The sequence below is a fragment of the Salvia splendens genome, chromosome 9, assembly GCF_004379255.2.
Source record: "Salvia splendens isolate huo1 chromosome 9, SspV2, whole genome shotgun sequence".
Classification (NCBI taxonomy): domain Eukaryota; kingdom Viridiplantae; phylum Streptophyta; class Magnoliopsida; order Lamiales; family Lamiaceae; genus Salvia; species Salvia splendens.
The window spans coordinates 6,625,266-6,647,027 of NC_056040.1; the positions used below are offsets into that span (position 1 = coordinate 6,625,266).

The window sequence follows — 21,762 nt, forward strand, 5'->3', positions numbered from 1 at the left end:
ATTGTGCAGCAAGAGCCAAGATATGGATTAATCAATTTGAAGATAGAAGTGGCACACATTGCAGATTGGTTTTATAGTAAAATCGGAGAAACAATTCGACAAATACTCGTACAAGATTTTAAGTTATTGTCATTTCTAGTAAAATGTGAAATCTGAACTAATGAACTATAGTTATACTCAGGTGCCTCAGCTTTACAGTTTTATAAATACACACACAAAGACTCATACACATGCACATACACAGACATTTAGTAGAAATGAAATTAGTAGAATGGATCTCAGCTAGAACCATACTCCAACATCTCCCAACTGAAGGGGCGGAACACGAACAGAACCCGCGGGGAGCTCTTGAAAAGAAGGGCGACACACACACAGACCGCGGCAATGGCCAGCATGGAGAGCATCGTCGGCCTGTAGAGCAGAGTCCGGCTGCCACTTCTGTAGGCGAGGTTTTGGGCACAGACGCCACATGGTTTCGTTTGCGACCTTGCTGCAATCTCAAAGATGGCAGCGGTGGCGTTGGGTTTCTGGTTGACGCTGTTCTCAGAGAGAGTGTCGGATATGTCAACAACAACATGCCTGGAGGGTGCTTTCTTGTTCATTTTTCTCTGGACGAGGTGGATATAAGAATAGTGTCCTCGCAGCCGGGCATAATTTTCTGGTGTGAATCCTGTGCTGTCGAGGGTGCTCTTCCAAGCATCAATTCCCACCTGACAAGCAGTCACACATCTTATTTAATGTAACGAACACGCAATTAGTGAGTCCGTTCAGAAATACACGACAAAAGAAGGTTACCTTTCCAGGATCATCGGTCAAAGCATCCAATATATCCTCAGATCCATCCCTACCAGCTGCTACATGAAGAGGTGTCAGACCACCAGGTCCAGCAACATCGGGTCTAAACAAATAACCGCCAACTAGGGATCCGTACTCCGAACTCAGCTCATCTGCTATTTTTTCTGGAACATATCTCAACAGCATCGCCACTAGAGATCTTGAATTTTTCCGCACAGCTCGGTGGAGCAGACTCATTTCAGACATGGCAAACTTCAAGAAAGGTTTCTCTTCGCCACTCACTGTTCCAGAAAATAAGATCTCCAGGAGCTTATTTACGACAGAACACCATTCACGCTCCATTGAGAACTCCACAAGACACTTGAACCGTTCAAAAGGGAAAAATTCCAAGTTAGACTCTTCATTTCCATACCGGGACTTCAACTGATATTTGTGGAGAAGCCACCCCATTTCATGTATAAACTCCATGGCTTGGCTTCTTGCAGTAATTCTCCCCATTCCTCTCTGTAAATGGTCTTCTTCTATCAGTTCTATCTCTTTCTCTAGCATACGAATCTCAGCACAAACATTTTCCTCAGCAATTATGAAGGGATAGTAGCTGCTACTAACTCCATGATCTTCGACCTGATGTAAGGAATAATTCGTGTTACAAAAAAAAAGGATTTTAGCTTTTTCAGTAATAGCATAAAAGATATAGTAGTACATTGCAAATAAACTCAGGTATGTGTTCCTTGTGCTTGGCTCATCTGTAATTTATGGGATTACATTGCTTCAAAAGAGTCAACTCAATGCAATGCAGAAAACATAAATTAGCAGAGCAGCCACCATAGAAGAAAATTCGTATGATCGTATCATATTGCTGGTATATGTGATGCAACATATGTGAAACAGTATATTCTTCCTAGTGGAATGAAAAACTTTACAATGAGTACAATAGCCAACCTCTATAAAGCCTCTTCCAGTAACAGAGGGAATCGAACAAGAAAACTTAAGACATTGAACATGTTCAAGTGAATCAACATGTTCCATCGACTCACAATCAGTTTCCAGATAGTTTCCTTCCAGTGCACAGAGTAACCTAGAAAACAGAGGATAGCAATTCATTGTTGTAACTAATAGTAGTTCAACAAAACCTTACACATGTGAGAAAATAGTGTTTCCCAAGTAGAGAAGGGAGGTCATGTATGATAAAACAATAATTGCTTATTAGATTGCAATTCGAACAAATACCTAGAGGAAGGTCGGGATAAGTTGAAGCCTTTGACGTTGAATTGGGCTTGCCCAGATGATACCACAGCAATGGGTTTGATGCTCAGAATTGAGCTAAAGCTATGAGTCGCAAGAGGCAAAGATGTATTGAGAACTACCTGACCTGCACAGCCAAATAGTCCCAAATAAAATATCCTCCAATAAATATGTAACTGGTGAGTTTGCAATCCAAATAAAACATAGCAATTATAGTATAGGAGGAAGTCAGAAGAAAACCATTTTGGACAAATGCCATCTGGTTCTGCACCCTTGCATAGATCCATCCAGTACTCCAAAAATTGACATCATCGGAGAAATTCAGCAGCCTACTCAGACTCGAGCTCAGGTCACAATAGAGCTATCGAGAAAGAAAAAAAACAGGAATATGGAAGCATCAGATTTTTGTCGATGCATGACCTCTAATGATTTCATAATCATGTTTCTCTAATACAATTATAAAATCATACCTCTTCCCATGCAGACTCGGATTGGCGAAGATATATAGTTAAAATGACACAACCTGGTCTGATGTAGCTCTCTATATCAGAAGGACTGTTGGATAACCAATCAAAAATCTGAAAATTCAATGTTTAGAAAGCTAATAGTCAGAATATAAGAGGCTGAATGGGAAGCAAAGCATTTACAGTTTGCAATCTGTGTCAGTAATAAAGATGTATGAGAGACAAACAGGTCGAAGTCGAAGTACCTGTGATCGCAAAACAATGGGAAAGTCACTAGGTTCTTTCCCAAATAGCTTGAACACAATGCGATCTGTGTGGCTCTGTTATAACAAAAGTCAAAGGAAGAAAATTTATAAATTTACAATTCAATAAAAGTTATAGGAGTACTGCTATAAAGCAATTTCCTACAGCATTTCAATTTCAACAATCAAAGGCCATTTCATATGGGATTCTGGGCATGGATATTGAATGGCCCATACAGTCAGAGAAAAACTAAAAGCAAGACAATCACTAGATGCTTCAGCCATCTACAAGACAAAGAGGAGAAAAACGACAAATACACAGTGTTGGGACAGCAGAATACACAATTCTGAACTCTAACTACAAGAACTTGTCATGTAGACTCTTAAAGATTTTGATGAATGAATTATTATATCTCCATGGACAACTTCTCCAAAACTGGTTTTAAATTTTTTTTCTTTTCACACTTAGGGAAATAACTAACTGTGTTTTGCTTAAGGATTTGATGGGCATGAAAACATGTAAGCCAAGAAACCGCGTTTATTAGTGTCCATTTAATGGTTCAACTTCTGCTACAATAAGTTCAATCATGCATCTTAGAATACCTGAGCCTCCCCACTGGAACTGGATGGGGACTGAGCAGATGCAGAGTCCGAATTTCCGCTAGTCTGAGGAGGACTTGATTGATGCGATTCTTGCTGCACCCATGAAGGGCACCCAACAGTAACGACACCTAGACCCTGTGGAGCGGTTGATCTTTCCATATCATCCGTTCCATCATCCGAATCAACATAAATGTCATTCAAATCAAAATTATTTAGTTTGCATCCTCCACCAGAAGTCTCCAGCCCTTGAACGTACTGAGAACCAGCTTCTGTGTGCAGAACAATGCCTGGCCCCTGAGATGTGGCATGTAATTCGACATTTTTCTTTGGCAATTCATCACCAAGTGTTCTGCAATGATCTTCTCTAGATGTTTGCCCTGGAGAGCCATTTGACAACATAGATACTAACTTGGACTTTCCAAATGAAGCCAAATTATTCAACAAATCTGGAGACTCTTGGAGATGTGCAGATATGTTTCTTTCCCAGTGGAGGGATCCCTGACTGGCAAGACCTTGAAGAAGATGAGACAGGAGATCCTGATCATCTCTGTGGTTCGACCTATTAGCTGAAAATCGTGGAAGTGGGAAGGAATTTGGTCATCTTAGACTTGGCACAGGGCCCAAAAGGTCAAAATATTGAACAAGAATTCTGCATATTGTATAATACGAATGCAGCCTTTCTGAAACAGAAAAGTTTCTTACAGTGCATGCTGGATAGGATCTTCAGTATGCTCATCAACAAGTAACTGCTCGTCTGGTTGTTATCCACAGGATTGGTATTACTGATATTGTCAGTTTGTGTTTTCCTCCTCCTCTTATTGTGGCCAGCCAAGCGCCGGCGACAACTTCTCTTTCCCTCGTCAAACTCTTGGAGTGCATGAAACCTGAAAGCGCAAATTACATTATTTATTAATAGTAGTATAGTAATATAAGTACATCATATAAACTACCTCCTCCAATATGGAACTCCAAGTAACACAATTAAGTTTTTAGCTTTCCATAGTTAGCCGGAAACATCATTTTCTCAATCATATCGCTCTTTTCAATCTATGAACATGAGACAATCCCCAAGATCATTATTGGCCTAATCAATTTTCAGTTCCACAGGAATCCAACTCTAAAATTTAACCAGCCAGAAGAGCAAGAAGAGAACAGACCTGCTGCACTGCTGGCAGAAACGCTGCATTTGATTCCCCACGAGTGCCTTGCTAGCCTTGGAGTGCATCTGGCAGACTTTATGCCGTCTATGATAATCTTTAGCCTTACTCAAATCGGCGCCGCAGTCCTCAACCTGACAGACAGCTCCAGCTAACTTCGTCTTCTTCCCCGCAGTTGCTTCCCCATTCCCGGCCGTCGCGAAACCGCGGCCGCCGAGGTCCAGAGTCAAATCGGCCAAGTTACTGTTCTCGACCGCATCAGCTCGTCTCTTCTTCTCCAAATCCCTAGTATCTCGCTGCAATTCGTCCGAATACGACGAGGAAGTGTTGGAGGAAGCTCGAGTTGCGGAAATTCCAGTCTCGAGGGGGAAAAGCTGCTTGCTCTGATAATTAGAGGCGGCGCCGTTGAGCGGCGTAGCAATGAAGAGGTCTCCATCCCATCTCCACTCGCTTGGATCCCATTCCAAGCTCCGCTTACTCACCGCGCGCAAATCGGACGAAATTCCGTAATAGAGCTGAGCTTCGCCGCCGATTCCGGCTTCCATGGCAGCTAATTACTGAAATTGAAGCACGCGAATTCAGGTAGAGCGCAGATCAGGAGCAGCAAATCAACCTAGCTTTACCAAATCAATCTGTACGGAATCATAAATCCGGATTGAGCGCGTACATCCTCGTAATTCCAGAACAAGCAGAGCACATGGAGTGAATTCGGCAAAGGAGGAAGGTGATTCGGAGGGGATAAAAGGAGGAAATGAGAAATCAAGGCAGCAAAAGAGTAGGGTGATTTCAGCTGAGAAAGTGAAAGAAGAGTTGAGAGAGAGTTGGCAAGTGAGATCAGGGCGGAGGAAGGGGAGAATAAAGTAGAGAGAAGTTGGGTGGCGGGACGGTGGCGAAAGGTGCGGATGGAAGGTGGGTGGGATATGAAATGAATGTAGAGAGATGAAGAGAGAGGAGATGAGTGAGTGGTGATTTTTGTTTCTTTATAAACATGGGGATTAATTTATTTGTATTTTGGATGGGCCCACCTTACATTTTCTTAACGATAAGAGGTGTGTTTAGTAGAAGTGCCGAGATCAAAATTAACGGATTAGTTTCATGCTAGCTAGTTTGCCATTATTTTTAGAGAAATGCATATTTTATTTAAGAAAAAAGTTTATTGTATTCTTAATTTCTTATGTATTCAATGCAACTTTGATATTGATTGTTTTATCTCAATGCTACAACGGAGTTCTTTTTTCCTTTTTTTTGAGTCTCTCTTTTTTGCGTTGCAACTTGCAACACAAGGAGAATTTCATTAAATTTTTGTTCAATTTTGGTGAGTTTCATCCAATTTTGATCAGTTTCACTTCATATATTCACTATTATTCGATTTTTATTCAATGTATCTTTTCTTTCTTTTTCTTCTCACTATCGCCGCCATTGTCTTCCTCTTCTCACTATCGCCGCAATCGAAGGCAGCATATGTGTTGGCCACCACAATGGTGGTATTGCCTCGTGTGCACTCATATCAACAAGCTGAAGTGACAAATTTATATCAAAGTGACAAACTAAAATAATGAAGACATCCAACAATATCGAGGACCATTTAATTCATATGGACATTAAGAAAAATTACAAATTTGTGCATTCCAATGCAAATAAATGTCTTAGTTAGAGTATAAAGCCAATTTTAGGTAGTATTGTTTGACACAATCCTTTCCTTCCGAAATACACAAAAAAGATAAAAGACATAGAAATAGGAGATTCCAAATCAATTACTAATACTATTATGTTTCAAAGTTAGAGGATGAATAAATGAGAGAACCATATCTTAACAAGGAAGGACTCAAAGACAATTGGTCCAACAAGTAAGGCACCACCACCATTTTTTTCTCACATTCGGCATCAAGTCGAGATAGAGTTATCACTCATATTCACTCACACCAACTGCACTATGTTTCGAAGAATACATGAAAAGATAAAAAGAGAAAGATGTGACAGAGAGAGGTCGGCCACAAACAGTAGAAAAGATGCTATGCTTTGTTATTATGGAAAAATGGATTGGAAAAAAAGAACATTTTATTTGTTCAGTATTCTATGCTCTCTCTCTCTCTCTACAATTTATCGTATGATGCTAAATTAATTATATTATTACGCCTTCCCTCACCGACCGGTAATGCTCCAAAAACCGTCATGGGCAAAAAGGACAATTTCACGTGTCACCGAAATTCTCATGGGCTGCTATTTCGATATTTCAAGATCATGCGCCATTGGATGCTATTCCCATTATTAAATTGTACTACTAGTAACAAAAAAGTTTGTAGACCTACATAACTTTCCGAATTACTACCATTAATTACTTAAATTATTTACATGTTTAAACGGTTAAAGCTTAATGTGGACTTTTTAAATTATTGATATTATATGTGGTTACGATGATTTATATCTAATGCTTTATATATTATCAAGGAGTCGAATCGCAAGTCTCGAGCTTAACAAAAAATGGTCCCTGAAACGAGAATTAAATAAAATTTTAATTTTTTCGAATCAATGTAAAATTTCTCCTTGATTTGGACCAATCGATCTTGTACGAGATTCACATTTGATAGTGGGGTGTGAGGTGTGTGTGGAGATGGCACTAGTACTAGAGAGGCGTGCCAAGTTCGTTTTGGTCCCATTCTAGTAATGGAGTACTAGTACATTTAATAAAAAAAAATGTAGAGTTGGGCCATTTAATTATCCATAAACGATGGAGTACAATTTAAATGGTGGGTGGGAGGTCCCATTTCTTGGTTGCTTATCATAAACAACAAAAAATAAAAATACAATAAGAAAGGAAAAGAATACAAAAAGGTGGAGCAATAGAACTAATACTACGAATCAATTATGAAGCCTTGGTTTGCTTTGACCGAACTATTCTGTGGGTCTCCGTCTAGTCCATTCTCATAAATTATATTGTCATGATATAAGTGAAGAAGTAATGAGGTAGTAAATTATATTAATATGAAGTACTATTTTATGATGGATTCATTTGTCATGATAATCATCTATTGCAATTTGCAATGCACTGTCGGATAAAGACTGTAAAGAAACTTCTAACCTCAAAAGATTAATACAGATTTACCGATCTGTTATTGCATATAACTAAAAATTTGAGGATAAACGGTGGGCCGCCAGAGGATGGAGGCATTGTAGTAAGGTCACATGCAATTGGACCCTCCCTCCCCTATTAACTAACACACACCATCCTCCTTCCTTGTCTCATTCCCCTCTTTTTATCAGATAAATTATTTTTGAATTTCAATTTTTTCATACTTTACAAAAATTGCTGGACTACTGGTATTTAAATATACCTACAAACATTATACTAGTAACTAGTTTTGTTTTTTTTCACTAATTTAAACTATAAGTAAATTTTGATTTTTGTTCACTAATTTTTATTCATCAAAACAACATGATTTTATTTTGATCAATGATTGTCATCTATTTTGATGCCACAATACCAATTTTTTATATCTTCCATCTGAATTCATGGAAAATATATTTGGGCATCAATTAGATTATGGGAGAGGTGAGAATTTACTAATAGTTGGTGAATAGTGGATTAATTATTTTCTCATGTTTATGATATATAGAAAGAAATACATTTCACAAAATAAAAATACAATAATGGATGGAGATTATTGTGTAAAAAAAATGAATGCTGCGAAATACTAATATTAATGTGATTTTGTGTTTGTTTCGTATTGTCTCTATTGATGTGCAAATGATTGGGAATTTGATTGCCCTGATTAATGATTATAGTATTAGTGGTGGTGGATACTAATTATAAATGGGGTGTTTTTTGGTGATTTAATTTTCATGATATAATAATTATAAACAACATTTTAAAAAGGCTGTCTTAGAGACAAGTAGTTGAATTGTCACGTGAAATGTACGAGAAATTAGGGGAATGGTGCTATCTATCATTCAAAACGCTAGTATTAAAATTTAGTTCTATATATTTAGAGATGAATATTTGCCTAGAAAGTGGGCATATGAGTCCACGAACCCATTTGCATCACGTATTTTTCGAAATGCCATCTATCTAGGCATTTATTTACTATTGTAGGATTCGAATAAAAACAAGGGAAGGGTCGTCGCATTTTGACATGTCATTTCTTACCTCTTAGTATTATGGATTTCAAGATCCCCTACAATTATTTCTTTGAAGAATATTGATGTTCTTTTGTTCAAAAATATTATCCCTGCTTTCTTTCTTTGAGAACAATTTAATCCCTACATTGTTTTGTACTATCACTTTTATTTGGGCATTGTAAAAATCATGGATTAAATATGCCCGGTCAATGGATTTTGACCAAATAATAAAAGTGACGAGACATTTAATTTTGTGAAATTAAATGATATAGCGTCGATCTACATTTTACGTAGATAGATGTAGTATATTTACATTCTCAAATCCGATTTCCGGTGAGTGAGAAATGGTGGATTAAAGTTGGGCATAATTAGCTTTTAATTAAAGCTTGGAGTTGGAGCTTAGGGAATAATTAACTAGTGTTAATTATCCCACATAGGAGAAGTAACACATATTTTAATGTGTTTAAATTAAGTGACTTTATGTTACTTAATAATTATAGTGGACCAAGATGGGTGAAAGAGCCCACACGCGCGCACACGCGCGCTGCCGCCACCCGCCCGCCCGAGCCCGGGCCCGCGGTCGCGGTCACGGGCCGCGGGCCCGATCCCGATCCCAAGCGTGGCACAGTCAGAGCTGCCACGTGAGAAAAGCACACGCTCCGCACGCGAAAGGCACACTCCTGCCACACGCTCGTAACCGTCGGCGGTTACGAATCTGCCACGATGAGCCTTCATGGCTTGGTTGACCCTGCATGGTGGCTTGGCCTATAAATAGGCTAGTCATTCCACTGCATTAGACACACATTACACAACCATAAGCTCTCTCCCCCTCTCTGCATTGTCTTTCTGTCGAAGCTCTGCCCTCTCCTCCATCCAGTTCGCCGGAGCTCTGTTGATTGCGGTGCTGCATCACCAGAGACGTAGCCGTTTTACCTTTGGGGACGACACGCCAAACCGAGAGCACTACCGGGGCGTATCTCGTCTTGCGGGAAGAGGTCTCCTCGACACGGCTAAACTTATTCACGGTTACTGTTTCAATTTCAGTTGTAATTTTTAGTTCAGTTTCTCCTTTTGTATTCCTTCTTTGGGTTTGTATTACGCCCGGCTTTTATCTCTTGTAAGAAAAAGAAGCCAATAGGCATTTATTTATTTTTCCCTTTTTAGGTTTATGTAATGTAAACGACATTTTTCAGAATAAGAAATTCACGACATTATTATTTAAAAGATTAATTTTTTCGATAGAACCATATTCACAATGTCGGAGATTAAAATATTTAATTATTTCGATAACTTCATGTTCAAACTTTACAAAACTCATTTAAAAAAAATTGACCTTGGTTATGATATTCAACAGTTTACATGAAATTACACATTTCACATATATTATACAATCACATGTTATATTTTTCATAGGAATTGAAAACCACGTTTACCACAATATTATGAGTTTAATTCGAGGTGGATTTTTCAAAATGTTGGAAGGCAAGGCAAGAATAGGGACAAGGTCACAAGGGAACATAGTAGATCCAACAAAGGAATAAATCATTTTGATCTACAAAACTATAGTAATCTGCCCAATAGAGTGTGTTAGACGTCACCACGGTTCGGAACCGCCGGTTCCGGTTCAAGAAAATCATGAACCTGAACCGGCCCGTCCTAGGTTCGACGGTTCCGGTTCCTATCCGGTTCCGGGCCGGTTCGGCAGTTCATGTTAATTTTTTTTAACATTGTAATTCAAGTAAAAAATGTAAATATACTTGCATAAATAAAATTAGAATAATGCGAATGCGATGTACAAATGCAATTTTATTGATACAAATTATAACTTCAAAATTACAAATTACAACTTTAAAATTACAAATTACAACTTTAAAATTATAAATTACAAAAGACTTAAAGTCTTGATTACAATTTACAAATTACATATTCGAAAAAAATGGGAGAAAAAAGAAATAAAGAAAAAGGACTTGAGCTCAACTTAAATTTAAAATTTAAGTTGAGATGCCTACGTATCCTCAATGCTCAATTGCATTTTGGAATCAAAGTCCACGTAGTTCTCTTACCTTGCTTACCTATTTGGCTTGATCGGAGGAATTGGCCTACTCTTCTTCGTCGGGGAAGTAGTCTTGGTCGAGTTGTACTACTTGATTGTCCCAATCCGGTTCTTGGTCTCTAATTTCGGCGGAGCACCAATCATCAAGTAACATGGTGGCTTCCATGTTTTGCCCGGTGAGTCTACTTCTTCTGTCGTCCAAGATGTTGCCTCCAACACTAAAGGCGGACTCGACGGCGACAGTGGAAGCCGGAACCGAAAAGATCTCCTTGGCCATTGATGCAAGGATGGGAAAATCTTTCTCGTGTGATCCCCACCAATCTAGGACGTCGATTTGTTGGGGAATGAGACCTCCTTCTTCATCATTGAATGAAAAGTGTGAGTCAAAATATAAATCTAACTCACTTGCCGAATTTGCCGTCCTTCCTCCGTTGATGTAGCCGTATAGGTCCGCCAATTGGGATTGGGCGTCGGGGTCATCAACTTGGAAGAAATTAAAGTTATGTGTTTGACGGGGGGTCTAGGTCTCACTTGGTGGGTACTGTTGTACTTGGCTTCGTAACCGTGAAAGAGAGCCCGCAAGTCAAACTCAAAATTTCTTTGGAGGGTTGGGAGGTGGGGGAGGTTTATTTGGAATGTTTGGGCTAAGTTTATGTAGTTGTCGTCGTCCTCGTCATTCGATTGCAAAGCTTGGAGTGGTTCAAGATCAATAGAAGCCAAATTGTTATAATAAAATTCTAAAATTTTTAAAGTACCAACTAGTCTCCATTTTGGATCCAAAACTTTTGCATGCAAGAAAACCGTTGGGATCTCATTGAAATACTTGAGCCATGTTTCAACCATGTAATATTAGAACTTACTTGCGCTCGAAGAGCGGCTCGCCTTCCCACCTCCTCCGCAACTTGTGCTCTAGTAGGGGCACGTCGACGACGAGTATCACTTTGATCTTGGGCAATTCCCTTGCCCCGATCACCACCACGACGAGATGAAGATATGATATTTATGGAAATTGAAAGTGGAGAATATAGAGTAGTGTGATTGTGTGAATATGATAACGTGAACAACGTGAGTAAATTATGAGCGCAAATAACGTAAACAACTTGAGAGAATGAGGATGAAGAATAGAGAAATTGAGATTGAGAAGAGAAATTCTTATTGACACAAGAATGGGGTGAGTAGAAATGAAGAGGATGGGGGGTATTTATAGGGGAAAATTGTGATTAAATAAAATAAAAAAAATTCAAAATTTCAAAATTTTGAAAACCGGCAAAACCGCCGGTTTTCGGTTCAAACTGTCAGTTTTTCGGTGGAAACCGCCGGTTTCGTCAACAGTTTTCTGACGAAAACCGGCGGTTCCTGACCGGTTTCTGAAAAGCCTAGGGTTAGGTCGGAAATAGGCTTGAAAAGGTGTCGGGAACCGCCGAACCGCCGGTTACGGTTTTCAAAAAATTGGAACCTGAACCGGCCCGATGGAACCGGCGGTTCCGGTCACGGTTCGAACTGCCGCCGACGGTTTCGGTTCCGGTTCGGAACCGCCGGTGACGGTTCCGGGGTACGGTTCGGTTTGGGGACCCCTAGAGTGTGTTAACATGCAAAATTAGGTTTAAGATACCTTCCAACCTGACATTCGTTTTTTTGCCCAATTATTTTACAAACTATAGTCTCGAGACAAAGATGCTACAAAATTGATTTCCTCGTAACATCACACATGCTTGTCATATGCAACAGAATTATTTAAGCACCGGTCAATTTATAGTTTATGTACAACACTATTATTATTTTAAATAAAGTAAGAATCATTGCTAAGATGTTCTAAAGTAAGGGTATTTTTAATTTCTTATAATTTGAGTTTATGATCTCACATTGCAAGATACCTTTTTTAATTAAAAAAAAAGTAAGAATCCATTTAGTCGATTTCACATCGAAACTAGGCTTATATTATTAATGGTTGTGATATTTTATTGACAACTTGCCCAATTGTAGTCTCCATATATCTAAGAATGATGCACCATCTATTAGTTGCAAACTTTTATTTTAGATTTTTAATAAATGCATTGAGTGTAAATATTATTCATTAAAGAGTTATTTACAGAAAAGGGAAACGTTATACTATGTTGTTTCATTTTATTCATTTTTTTATTCAAATATCTTAAAAATCATTACTAGTGTCACTAAGTTTATAATATTACATGTATAAAGCAAGAATGGTGATAATAGGAAATGCTTATATCGAATTTTGATTTTGATATAATTTGTAAAAAAAATATAACCACGCAAGTACCAAATTTTAAGATATTAAAAATGAAATCAAATTAATAAATTAACGTGAATTGAAAAAACGATGTTGACGATAATCCTACATTAATCTTATAGAAGAAAAAGTGAAAGCTTTAATAATTGGAAAGCCACATTTATCTAATTATCTTACAGAAGAAAAAGCGAAATATAATATATTTGGAAAGCAGTTAAACAGAATAAAGTAGTTTGTCCGAATATGATCTATTAAGCCCATATTCATTTAGCACAGGCTCAAATATGTCTGCCTACAATTAGAATTAAGTAAGTACATATTATAATATTTATGATTAAATTATGTGGTTGCCTATGTTCGTTTAATATCTCCTCGGTTTGTCTTAATAAATTATAGTATACTCGTTCTTTTAATTTTTTTAATTGAGATATGCTGAGTCACGAAGTCTGTAATATTTTCGAAATTTTGGACAGTAAAATATATTTTCATATAGTTGAATTTAGTGAACTTTCAATTAAAGCAAATCCACTACTAAGGAGAGGAGATTCCTAATTTAACTATTTATGCTCAGAATAGCAGATAGTCAAAGTCAAAGTCCGGCTGCCTTTCCGGTTGAAATATACATACACAGCGAATCAGAGTCGTTGATGATTACTCATCCAACGGTTCACAATTAATCGGATCATTATTATTTTCTTTTGTAAAAGCTAGTCCGCATTTGGGCTTATTAGTTAATACGCCTCTTCATCGCCGGTTTCGGGTTCTGGATCTTCTCTTTTCTCACCGATCCGAAATCAAAAAACGTCCCCCAAATCACGCCACCACGCCTCTCTCTCTTCGCGATTCCGCTGCGGAGCTTGCCTCGCTTGAAGAAGGCGCAAGCGCTTGACTTGCATTTACTTCAATCGCCTCCGATCGGTTTAATTTTCTGAATTTGTGAGTGTTTTTTCTTGTGTTTTCTAGCAGAAAATTGTATGGTTGTTAACTCATTCACTGATTTCAGCTCGTTTTGATCTCAATTTCACCGCATCGTTGTATTTTTTTTTCTTTCAGCTGGAACTTTTACTGGTGCTAATTCAGTTATTTTCTGCAGTCTATTTTATTTATCTTTGAATCATTTTGCGAGATCTGATTGACGTTTTCAAAGCCTAATCGAATAGGTTTCGAGCTCAGAGTTGATATAAGACTGTCAATTTTACTTTTGCCGATACCAATTGAGTTAAATACAATGTTTTCGGGTTTAGAGTTGATAGAAGATTTTCAATTTCACTTTTAAGTTCTGTTGCATCATGTTTTTCCCCTTAAGTTGCTTTTCCACTTGATGTGAGTTATAATTTGAGATGTATAACAATCAAGTTTCTCTGTGAAGTGCCGGAGGAGGCAGGCAATGGATGTTTTAGCCGATAAAAAGTCTCAAACTTTATTGACAAAATTGGCAAAATTAGTTTGATAGCATAGCCTACAATCAGAAACACATCAGACATATTAACTTTGAAATGCTTTCAGCATCATTGGCTAGAATTTAGACTTCTATGAGGCCACACAGGGTTTTGGTCCGAATGCACTGCACACCTTCTTGAATCGACTGTTGTTACCTCACTGTCTGTCTCAAAGAAGTATGTACTAGGCCACAATTTCTTCTGAGGATAAGCTGACTAGATGTAAAAACTTGCCAAGTATTTTTTCGTATTTGAGTTATATATGCATGGCTAACTGTTAGTTGCTGTAGTGATATCGGTTACTGACCTTGTGGCTAACTTTTTTCCATGAAATTGACTGTTAAAAATTCAAACTCACATCATCATTTATCTTGCTCAGCCAATATTGACATTTGAGAAGATCCTTTGGTTGAACGAAATATGAGTTGTTTTGGCTGTTGCGGAGATGATGAGATCAATAGAAATGCCGATGGTGGAGGCCCATACCCAGTAAAAACCGCAGCTGGTAATTTAGCAATCTTTATAGTCTTTCATGCTTCCACATGAAAATTTGTTAGATTTTATTTTCTTTTCACGTTTCAACATTTTGTGAAAATATACACGTTAAATCTTTCTATATGACCCCTAAAAAGAGCCTAATTTAACATTATGCTATAGCTTTGGTATAAAGCAATCGGTTTGATTTCTGGTGTTTATCTAATTGGATTTTGTGAACTTATTTGCTTGGTGCTCAAATTTTAGAAGTTGAGCTTTTTATACCCATATGGGGTAGTGTCTGTGGGTTTCTCAAACACCATCTACTGAATATTGGATTTGATACTGGTCTCTTTTTTTATTGTAAAAATAGGTGTTCATTAATCAGTGTAGGTCTGAGATGTATTAGTTTTATAGTCATGACATTTTATTTGCTTTAGCTGGACATGATTCCTTCTGGTCATTGTTGTAGTGAAGATTTTTGTAAACCAAGACTTTTTTGGTAGGCCATGCTGGGAATTATCACACTACTGAAACCACATCTAAGGATCAAGCTGTGAAAATACAGCCTATTGCAGTTCCGTCAATTCCCGTGGATGAACTCAAGGAAGTTACAAGTAACTTTAGCACAGATTCCTTAATAGGGGAAGGCTCATATGGAAGAGTTTATTACGGAATTCTTACTAATGGTCGAGCTGTAGCCATAAAGAAGTTGGATGCAAGCAAACAACCAGATGATGAATTCTTAGCTCAGGTCTCTTATGAAGATTTATTCTAATTCTTGTCCTTGGAAGAAAGTATTTGATATCTTAAATGTCATATTTTTGAACTTTCAGGTATCCATGGTATCAAGGCTGAAACACGAAAATTTTGTGGAACTACTTGGTTATTCTGTTGATGGAAACCAACGTGTTCTGGCATATGAATTTGCATCTAATGGATCTCTTCATGACATCCTTCATGGTTTGTGAAACACCTAACATTTTGTTTTGACTAATGATTGAAAAATGATGTTTCATGTATAACACAGTTACAATAATCATTTATTCAGTGAATGTGTTCGCTTTCTAATGTATCTTGTTTATGTTTTTCCCCTGTTATATCATTACATCTTTTTGTGTAAACAGCATTAAAATAGGGAAGCATGTGCTGACTAATTGAAGCAGCATGAAATGCTCTATGTTTTGCTGTCTTGGGCATTCTTTATTTGCATTTGGTTTCAGAAGCTCTTTAGACTGCTGAAGCCGTGTATCTTTGTCATGGATCTTGATTTCTCTCTCTCTATAGATATTGTGATAACTGTCTTTGAAATATTGGTTAAGAATTTTATCAACTAAGTTTTGGTTTAGATGGGAGTCATAAATAGTGTAAACAATCACATCTTGATTCAGCTTAAGTTTTGGTTTAGATGGGAGTCATAAATAGTGTAGACAATCACATCTTGATTCAACTTAAGTTTTAATTGTTTTTTCAGTGTAAATCATTTGTTGAGAGATGCTACTGCGTAATTTAAACAGATTTAATGTCCTCATGGCCCAAACCGCCTAAAGTGGTGGAATGCAAGAAGGAAAATAAATTATTTTAGTTTATGAGGTATGAGTTGCATTTTTAATCTTTTTTTCAGGAAGAAAAGGTGTTAAAGGAGCACAGCCTGGTCCTCTTCTTTCTTGGGCTCAACGCGTTAAAATTGCTGTGGGTTCTGCTAAGGGCCTTGAATATCTTCATGAGAAAGCACACCCTCATATTGTCCACCGTGATATAAAGTCCAGCAATGTACTAATTTTTGATGATGATGTAGCTAAGATTGCTGACTTTGATCTGTCAAATCAAGCTCCCGATATGGCAGCACGTCTTCACTCTACTCGTGTCCTCGGGACATTTGGATATCATGCTCCAGAGTGAGTCACTTTCGGTTCCACATAAGTGCATCTGTTCTCCTGCCCAGTTTCTCTCCCCACATAGACATTTGCTAGAAATGTGCGTTCATATCTTCCTTTTTTTGATATGGCAGATATGCGATGACTGGACAGCTGAACTCAAAGAGTGATGTTTACAGCTTTGGCGTCGTCCTTCTGGAGCTCCTTACTGGCCGCAAACCCGTTGATCATACATTACCCCGTGGGCAACAAAGCTTAGTAACATGGGTACTGCACTCACTTCCCCCCACCAGCCACACCAAATTAAGCTAGAAAACTTTCCCTCTCATTCTCGCACTATTTTGCCTTGTAATTCTGTTGTTGGATGTTCCAGGCTACGCCAAAACTGAGTGAAGATAAAGTCCGGCAATGCATTGATGAGAGACTACAAGGAGACTATCCTCCCAAGGCTGTCGCTAAGGTAATTACAGAATCTCTTATCAAACTAATAACTGAGTTGCATTTTGCATGTCGAACTCGTTTGTTAAGTATAAATTGCGAGCTTAAGCATGATATGTAAGGTAGTCATCCACTATTCTTGCTAACGAAATAGAGGCTTCACACACACACACTTAGGTGTCACAATGAAGATTTCATATATGGTAATAGATGGGTATGAGATCATATATTGAATGCAGATGGCTGCTGTTGCTGCTTTATGCGTACAATATGAAGCCGATTTTCGGCCAAATATGAGCATCGTGGTGAAAGCGCTCCAGCCTCTGCTAAATACTCGCGCTGGACCTACTGGTGAAGCTGGACTCACATGAACAAGATTCTCTCTTATTCTCCCCCCCCCCCCCCCCCCCCCCCCCCCCCCCCTCTATATATATTTGGCTCAAGATTTTGACGAAGTAGGAATTCTAGTATGAATATCTGTTCTTCGTTGTGATTAATATTAATTAAACAATGAGAGTCCCCCGAGGCATGTATTATTTCCATTATTTTTTACTTGTCAACTCAACGTGTATTATAATGACTTTGAAAATTCCTGTATTTGGCATTCTTTCAAGATGTGAAACTTGCCTACCCTTTTCATATTATATGCATTACGATTATTGAAAATTAGAATTCTGATTTTTTAGTACACATGCAATGAGTATTTGGAATGTTGAGGGCTGCTTGGAAAGAGTGAAGTAAATATGTTTTAAGTGGTGTTGCTAACACATTCAAAACTTAAAAAGTCTATAATCACCAAGTGCAACATCAAAATTCAAAGTATAATCTTCTTATTGAAACAAAGATGCGATATTTGTGACAACTTTTAGATTATTTTTTGACCATTTTTAGTTACCATCACTTGCATCGTGAGTATTATTAGAAGTTACGATCACTTGCCATTTATAGCGATACGTATGATGAATTGCCCAACATGGCAACATACTGAAAAACAAATTGAACTTATGCCGAATTCCAAAAATTATATCCATATTAAAAAGTCAATTTGTTTTGGACTAATGAATAGAATTAATTAAAACCAAACTTTAGATATAGTTTGTGTATCTAGATAATAAACACATAAAACAATACTTATAAGCTCTAGTTATATTAGTGAATTTGAATTAATAACTATAAAATTATACTGAAACAAAACAAAATAAAACTGGAGAAAAAGATAATTCAAACTAATAAAAAAACAAAAAAAAAACAAAATACAGACCTTCAATTCACTTACACTTGTAGTATATTGATTTTACATTTTTGTAATACAAGTCCAGTTCATTATACTATTAATTGTACTCAAAATAAGTAATGACACGGTGATAAACACCGAATTTTAAGGGGAGATGCTAACTTGAGGTCTCCCATTAATCTTGCTAAGGTATGTACATAACTCATCATTCAAAATTAACTTTTCTCCTAAACCATTATTTATAGCTAAAATTCCGTTTAACCAATTGTTAAAACTCTATAAAAATGCAAGTGGTAATCCATTTATCTCACCACCCTTTCCATACCAGGGTAACTGGTTGGTTCCTCCATCAATAAACTTTTTCCTTTCTCCATCTTCGCTTTCCCAAATCTATCACCTGACCATTCAGGTGATAGATTAGAATTTTCTAACGAAAGTGAAGAAAAAAAAAATATAATAGTAATAATAATAATTAAAAAAAAATGGGTGCGGCCAAGATTGCGGTTCCTATAGTGTCACTTCTACTAGTAGTAGGAGTAGTGATCGGTGTAATTGTAGTGATAAAAAGCAACGGTGGCGAAGCCAAAGAGGCGAAGAATCTGATGACGCCGTCGATGAAAATGGTCAACTCCATTTGTGGGCCGACGGATTTCAAGGAAGCTTGCGCTGCTACCTTGGAATCCGTCGCTAAAAACGCCTCCTCCACGCCTAGCAATTATATTCGCGCTGTGGTGGAGGCGGCCCTCAAGGAGGTCAACAACGCATTGTTGGCCACCAACAAGGTCAACGTTGACAAGTTCAAGGACGAGTACAACCACGTCGCGGTGGAGGACTGCAAGCATCTCCTCGACTACGCTGTGGACATGCTGCAGGGCTCCATCGCGGCGGTGAAGGCCGCCGACCTGGCCGGTCTCCGGGAGCAGCAACACGAGCTGCTGAGCTGGATGACGGCCGTCTATGCCTTCCAGACGACCTGCACCGACCAGATCAAGAGCCCCGAGTACAAGTCCGCCGTGGAGAGCGGGATGCTCAAGGCCACCCAGCTCACCCACAACGCGGTCAACATCGTGGCGGAGCTCACCGAGATGCTAAAGCTCTTCGACGTGAAGCTCCCCACGAACAAGCAGGCGACGCTGTCCCAGCGCCGCCTGCTTGCTTTAGATGACGGGTTTCCGTACTGGTTCGGTGCCGGGGATAGGAGGCTATTGGCCAAGCAGGCGGCTGGGCAGTTGATGCCGGATGTCGTGGTGGCCAAGGACGGGAGCGGGAAGTTTAAGACCATCAAGGACGCGCTTAACGCTTACCCGCCGAAATTCAACGGGAGATTCGTGATCTACGTGAAGGCCGGTGTCTACGACGAGCAAGTCATCGTTGATAAGAAGAAGCCTAACATCTTCATCTATGGAGATGGCATTGCCAAAACAATCGTCACCGGAAGGAAGAACTACGCCAAAATGAACATCAGTACCATGCACACCGCCACCTTTGGTAACTAATCATTACTACTTACAATTATTACTTTGTGTTGGCCTAGCCGTAGAATGCTTATTGTCAAAGGTCAATGCCCTGTTTATTTACTTTACTAATTGAAAAAACTATTTGTAGCCAACGAAGCTCCCGGATTCATCGCGCGGGGGATGACCTTCCGCAACGAAGCCGGTCCAGAGGGCCATCAGGCGGTGGCCTTCCGGTCCCAGGGGGACAAGACGGCGATGTTTGACTGCAGCTTCGAGGCCTCTCAAGACACACTCTACTACCAAAATCTGAAGCAATTCTACCGCAACTGCCGCATCTATGGCACGGTCGACTTCATCTTTGGCAAGGGCGACTGCGTGATCCAAGACAGCCAGATCATCGTGCGAAAGCCCCTACCAAACCAGTTCAACACCGTGACCGCCGATGGCAGGGAGATCCAGCGCGGTAGCAACGGCCTCGTCCTCCACCACTGCTCCATCGTCCCCGACGACTACTTGTGGCCGGTGAGGTTCGAGATCCCGACCTTCCTAGGCCGGCCGTGGAAGCCGGAGGCGCTGACCGTGGTGATGCAGAGCACCCTCGGGGACTTTATCAGGCCCGAGGGGTGGAAGATTTGGGATGGATCCACCAATCACAAGACATGCCTTATGTATGAGTATGGAAACAGCGGTCCCGGGGCGAATACGAATGGCCGGAACAAGGATTTCTCGGGTTTCAAGGTGATCAGCGAGGCTGAGGCGGCGAAGTTTACACCCGGACAGTTCCTTCATGCCAATGAGTGGCTGCCGCAGACCGGTGTGCCTGTGCAAATGGGGTTGTATTGATTAGTTGGTTGGATTGGACTTGAGTTAACTACGCTCACTATGTAACATCGACGACACTATTGGGATACTATCAATGCAATCTTGGTTTTAATAATTTTTTTTATTTGGTAACTTCATTTTTAACAATAGACTTGCATGCATTAACCTTTTTGCTACGAAAATATTAGACATGTTCAAAATATTTTCTCTCACCACTTGACACACAAAATAACATTTCCAAAAATCCTGTGTCATTTTCCAAGTGTAACATCTACTATGGGACGGAGGGAGTACTTTAATAAACAAAATATATTTATAAAAGAACATATTAAACCACACAAAAAGTTAATAAACAAAATGTATTTATAAAAGAACATATTAAACCACACAAAAAGTTTTAAAAATTGTCAGAAGTAGGTTTTGAACCCCCACCCTCTCTCGAAGACCAGAACTTGAGTCTAGTGCTTTAGACCACTCGGCCACCCCGACTGTTTAGTTTACTTATAGATTTGTAACTATTATTACATAATATCATTCATATTTAACCGATTGATTAATCAACAAAAAGAAGAAGAAGAATTTAAAGAAAATCTTATATGTAAATATGTTATTTATGTTGGGTATCGGTGGTGCACACCCGAACTCCACATTAGTATGATATTGTCCGCTTTGGGCAAAACTCTCACGGTTTTGCTCTTGGGGTACTCCCCAAAAGGCCACATACTAATGGAGTTGGGGAAGCTCTTATATATGCTTGCAACTCTTGTTCATTCTCCGATGTGGGATATGGTTTGCTCTACCACAATTTACATGCATGATGTAGAAACTATCCATGCATGTTAGGATTCTTTTTTTATTTATTTTCACATATAGTCTTGTTTTTCTTTTGAAATTCAATCATCATATATGTTTAATGAATTCCATTTATAATGTAGATGGGTTGAGTTTGAGATCAAGTTATGTTGTTATTTTTCAAGAAATGTTCTAAAACTCCTACTATTGCTACTATTTACCGACCCCATACAAAGTAAAATTCTTGCATTCTACTCATATCAAGATACCCGAGAAACATGTTTTATGTCCATTTTGAACTTC

The 21,762-nt window shown here is 38.8% G+C and overlaps 3 protein-coding genes across 3 annotated transcripts; 2 read left to right on the forward strand and 1 right to left on the reverse strand.

The window, feature by feature from the left end:
• Positions 1 to 49: 49 nt before the first annotated feature.
• LOC121748340 (squamosa promoter-binding-like protein 1) lies at positions 50 to 5,474 on the reverse strand. The gene is made up of 10 exons (XM_042142631.1): positions 4,507 to 5,474; positions 4,052 to 4,233; positions 3,350 to 3,915; positions 2,750 to 2,824; positions 2,511 to 2,618; positions 2,281 to 2,401; positions 2,026 to 2,167; positions 1,738 to 1,873; positions 796 to 1,419; positions 50 to 710 (listed from the first exon to the last, which is right to left on the reverse strand). Exons 1-10 carry the CDS (start codon positions 5,049 to 5,051, stop codon positions 279 to 281), a joined length of 2,931 nt encoding a protein of 976 aa, XP_041998565.1. The 5' UTR covers positions 5,052 to 5,474; the 3' UTR covers positions 50 to 278.
• Positions 5,475 to 13,635: 8,161 nt separating this feature from the next.
• LOC121748872 (pto-interacting protein 1-like) lies at positions 13,636 to 17,793 on the forward strand. The gene is made up of 8 exons (XM_042143425.1): positions 13,636 to 13,862; positions 14,745 to 14,870; positions 15,346 to 15,593; positions 15,676 to 15,802; positions 16,464 to 16,737; positions 16,851 to 16,983; positions 17,090 to 17,176; positions 17,394 to 17,793. The coding sequence occupies exons 2-8, from the start codon at positions 14,786 to 14,788 to the stop codon at positions 17,523 to 17,525; spliced, it is 1,086 nt and encodes a 361-aa protein (XP_041999359.1). The 5' UTR covers positions 13,636 to 13,862; positions 14,745 to 14,785; the 3' UTR covers positions 17,526 to 17,793.
• Positions 17,794 to 18,716: 923 nt separating this feature from the next.
• On the forward strand, positions 18,717 to 20,782 carry LOC121748871 (pectinesterase-like). The gene is made up of 2 exons (XM_042143424.1): positions 18,717 to 19,876; positions 19,994 to 20,782. The coding sequence occupies exons 1-2, from the start codon at positions 18,871 to 18,873 to the stop codon at positions 20,686 to 20,688; spliced, it is 1,701 nt and encodes a 566-aa protein (XP_041999358.1). The 5' UTR covers positions 18,717 to 18,870; the 3' UTR covers positions 20,689 to 20,782.
• The last annotated feature ends 980 nt before the right edge of the window (positions 20,783 to 21,762 follow it).

What these genes read in the sequence shown, in the direction of transcription:
- LOC121748340 (XM_042142631.1), bottom strand. Translation starts at nt 5,051, where the DNA reads ATGGAAGCCGGAATCGGCGGCGAAGCTCAGCTCTATTACGGAATTTCG. An exon ending in CCGAGTCTGCATGGGAAGAG is followed by an intron (nt 2,402 to 2,510) that starts GTATGATTTTAT and finishes CTTTCTCGATAG; the next exon opens with CTCTATTGTGACCTGAGCTC. An exon ending in GATGGCATTTGTCCAAAATG is followed by an intron (nt 2,168 to 2,280) that starts GTTTTCTTCTGA and finishes TTGGCTGTGCAG; the next exon opens with GTCAGGTAGTTCTCAATACA.
- LOC121748872 (XM_042143425.1), top strand. Translation starts at nt 14,786, where the DNA reads ATGAGTTGTTTTGGCTGTTGCGGAGATGATGAGATCAATAGAAATGCC. An exon ending in TCTTCATGACATCCTTCATG is followed by an intron (nt 15,803 to 16,463) that starts GTTTGTGAAACA and finishes TCTTTTTTTCAG; the next exon opens with GAAGAAAAGGTGTTAAAGGA. An exon ending in AACAAAGCTTAGTAACATGG is followed by an intron (nt 16,984 to 17,089) that starts GTACTGCACTCA and finishes TGGATGTTCCAG; the next exon opens with GCTACGCCAAAACTGAGTGA.
- LOC121748871 (XM_042143424.1), top strand. Translation starts at nt 18,871, where the DNA reads ATGGGTGCGGCCAAGATTGCGGTTCCTATAGTGTCACTTCTACTAGTA. An exon ending in CATGCACACCGCCACCTTTG is followed by an intron (nt 19,877 to 19,993) that starts GTAACTAATCAT and finishes AACTATTTGTAG; the next exon opens with CCAACGAAGCTCCCGGATTC.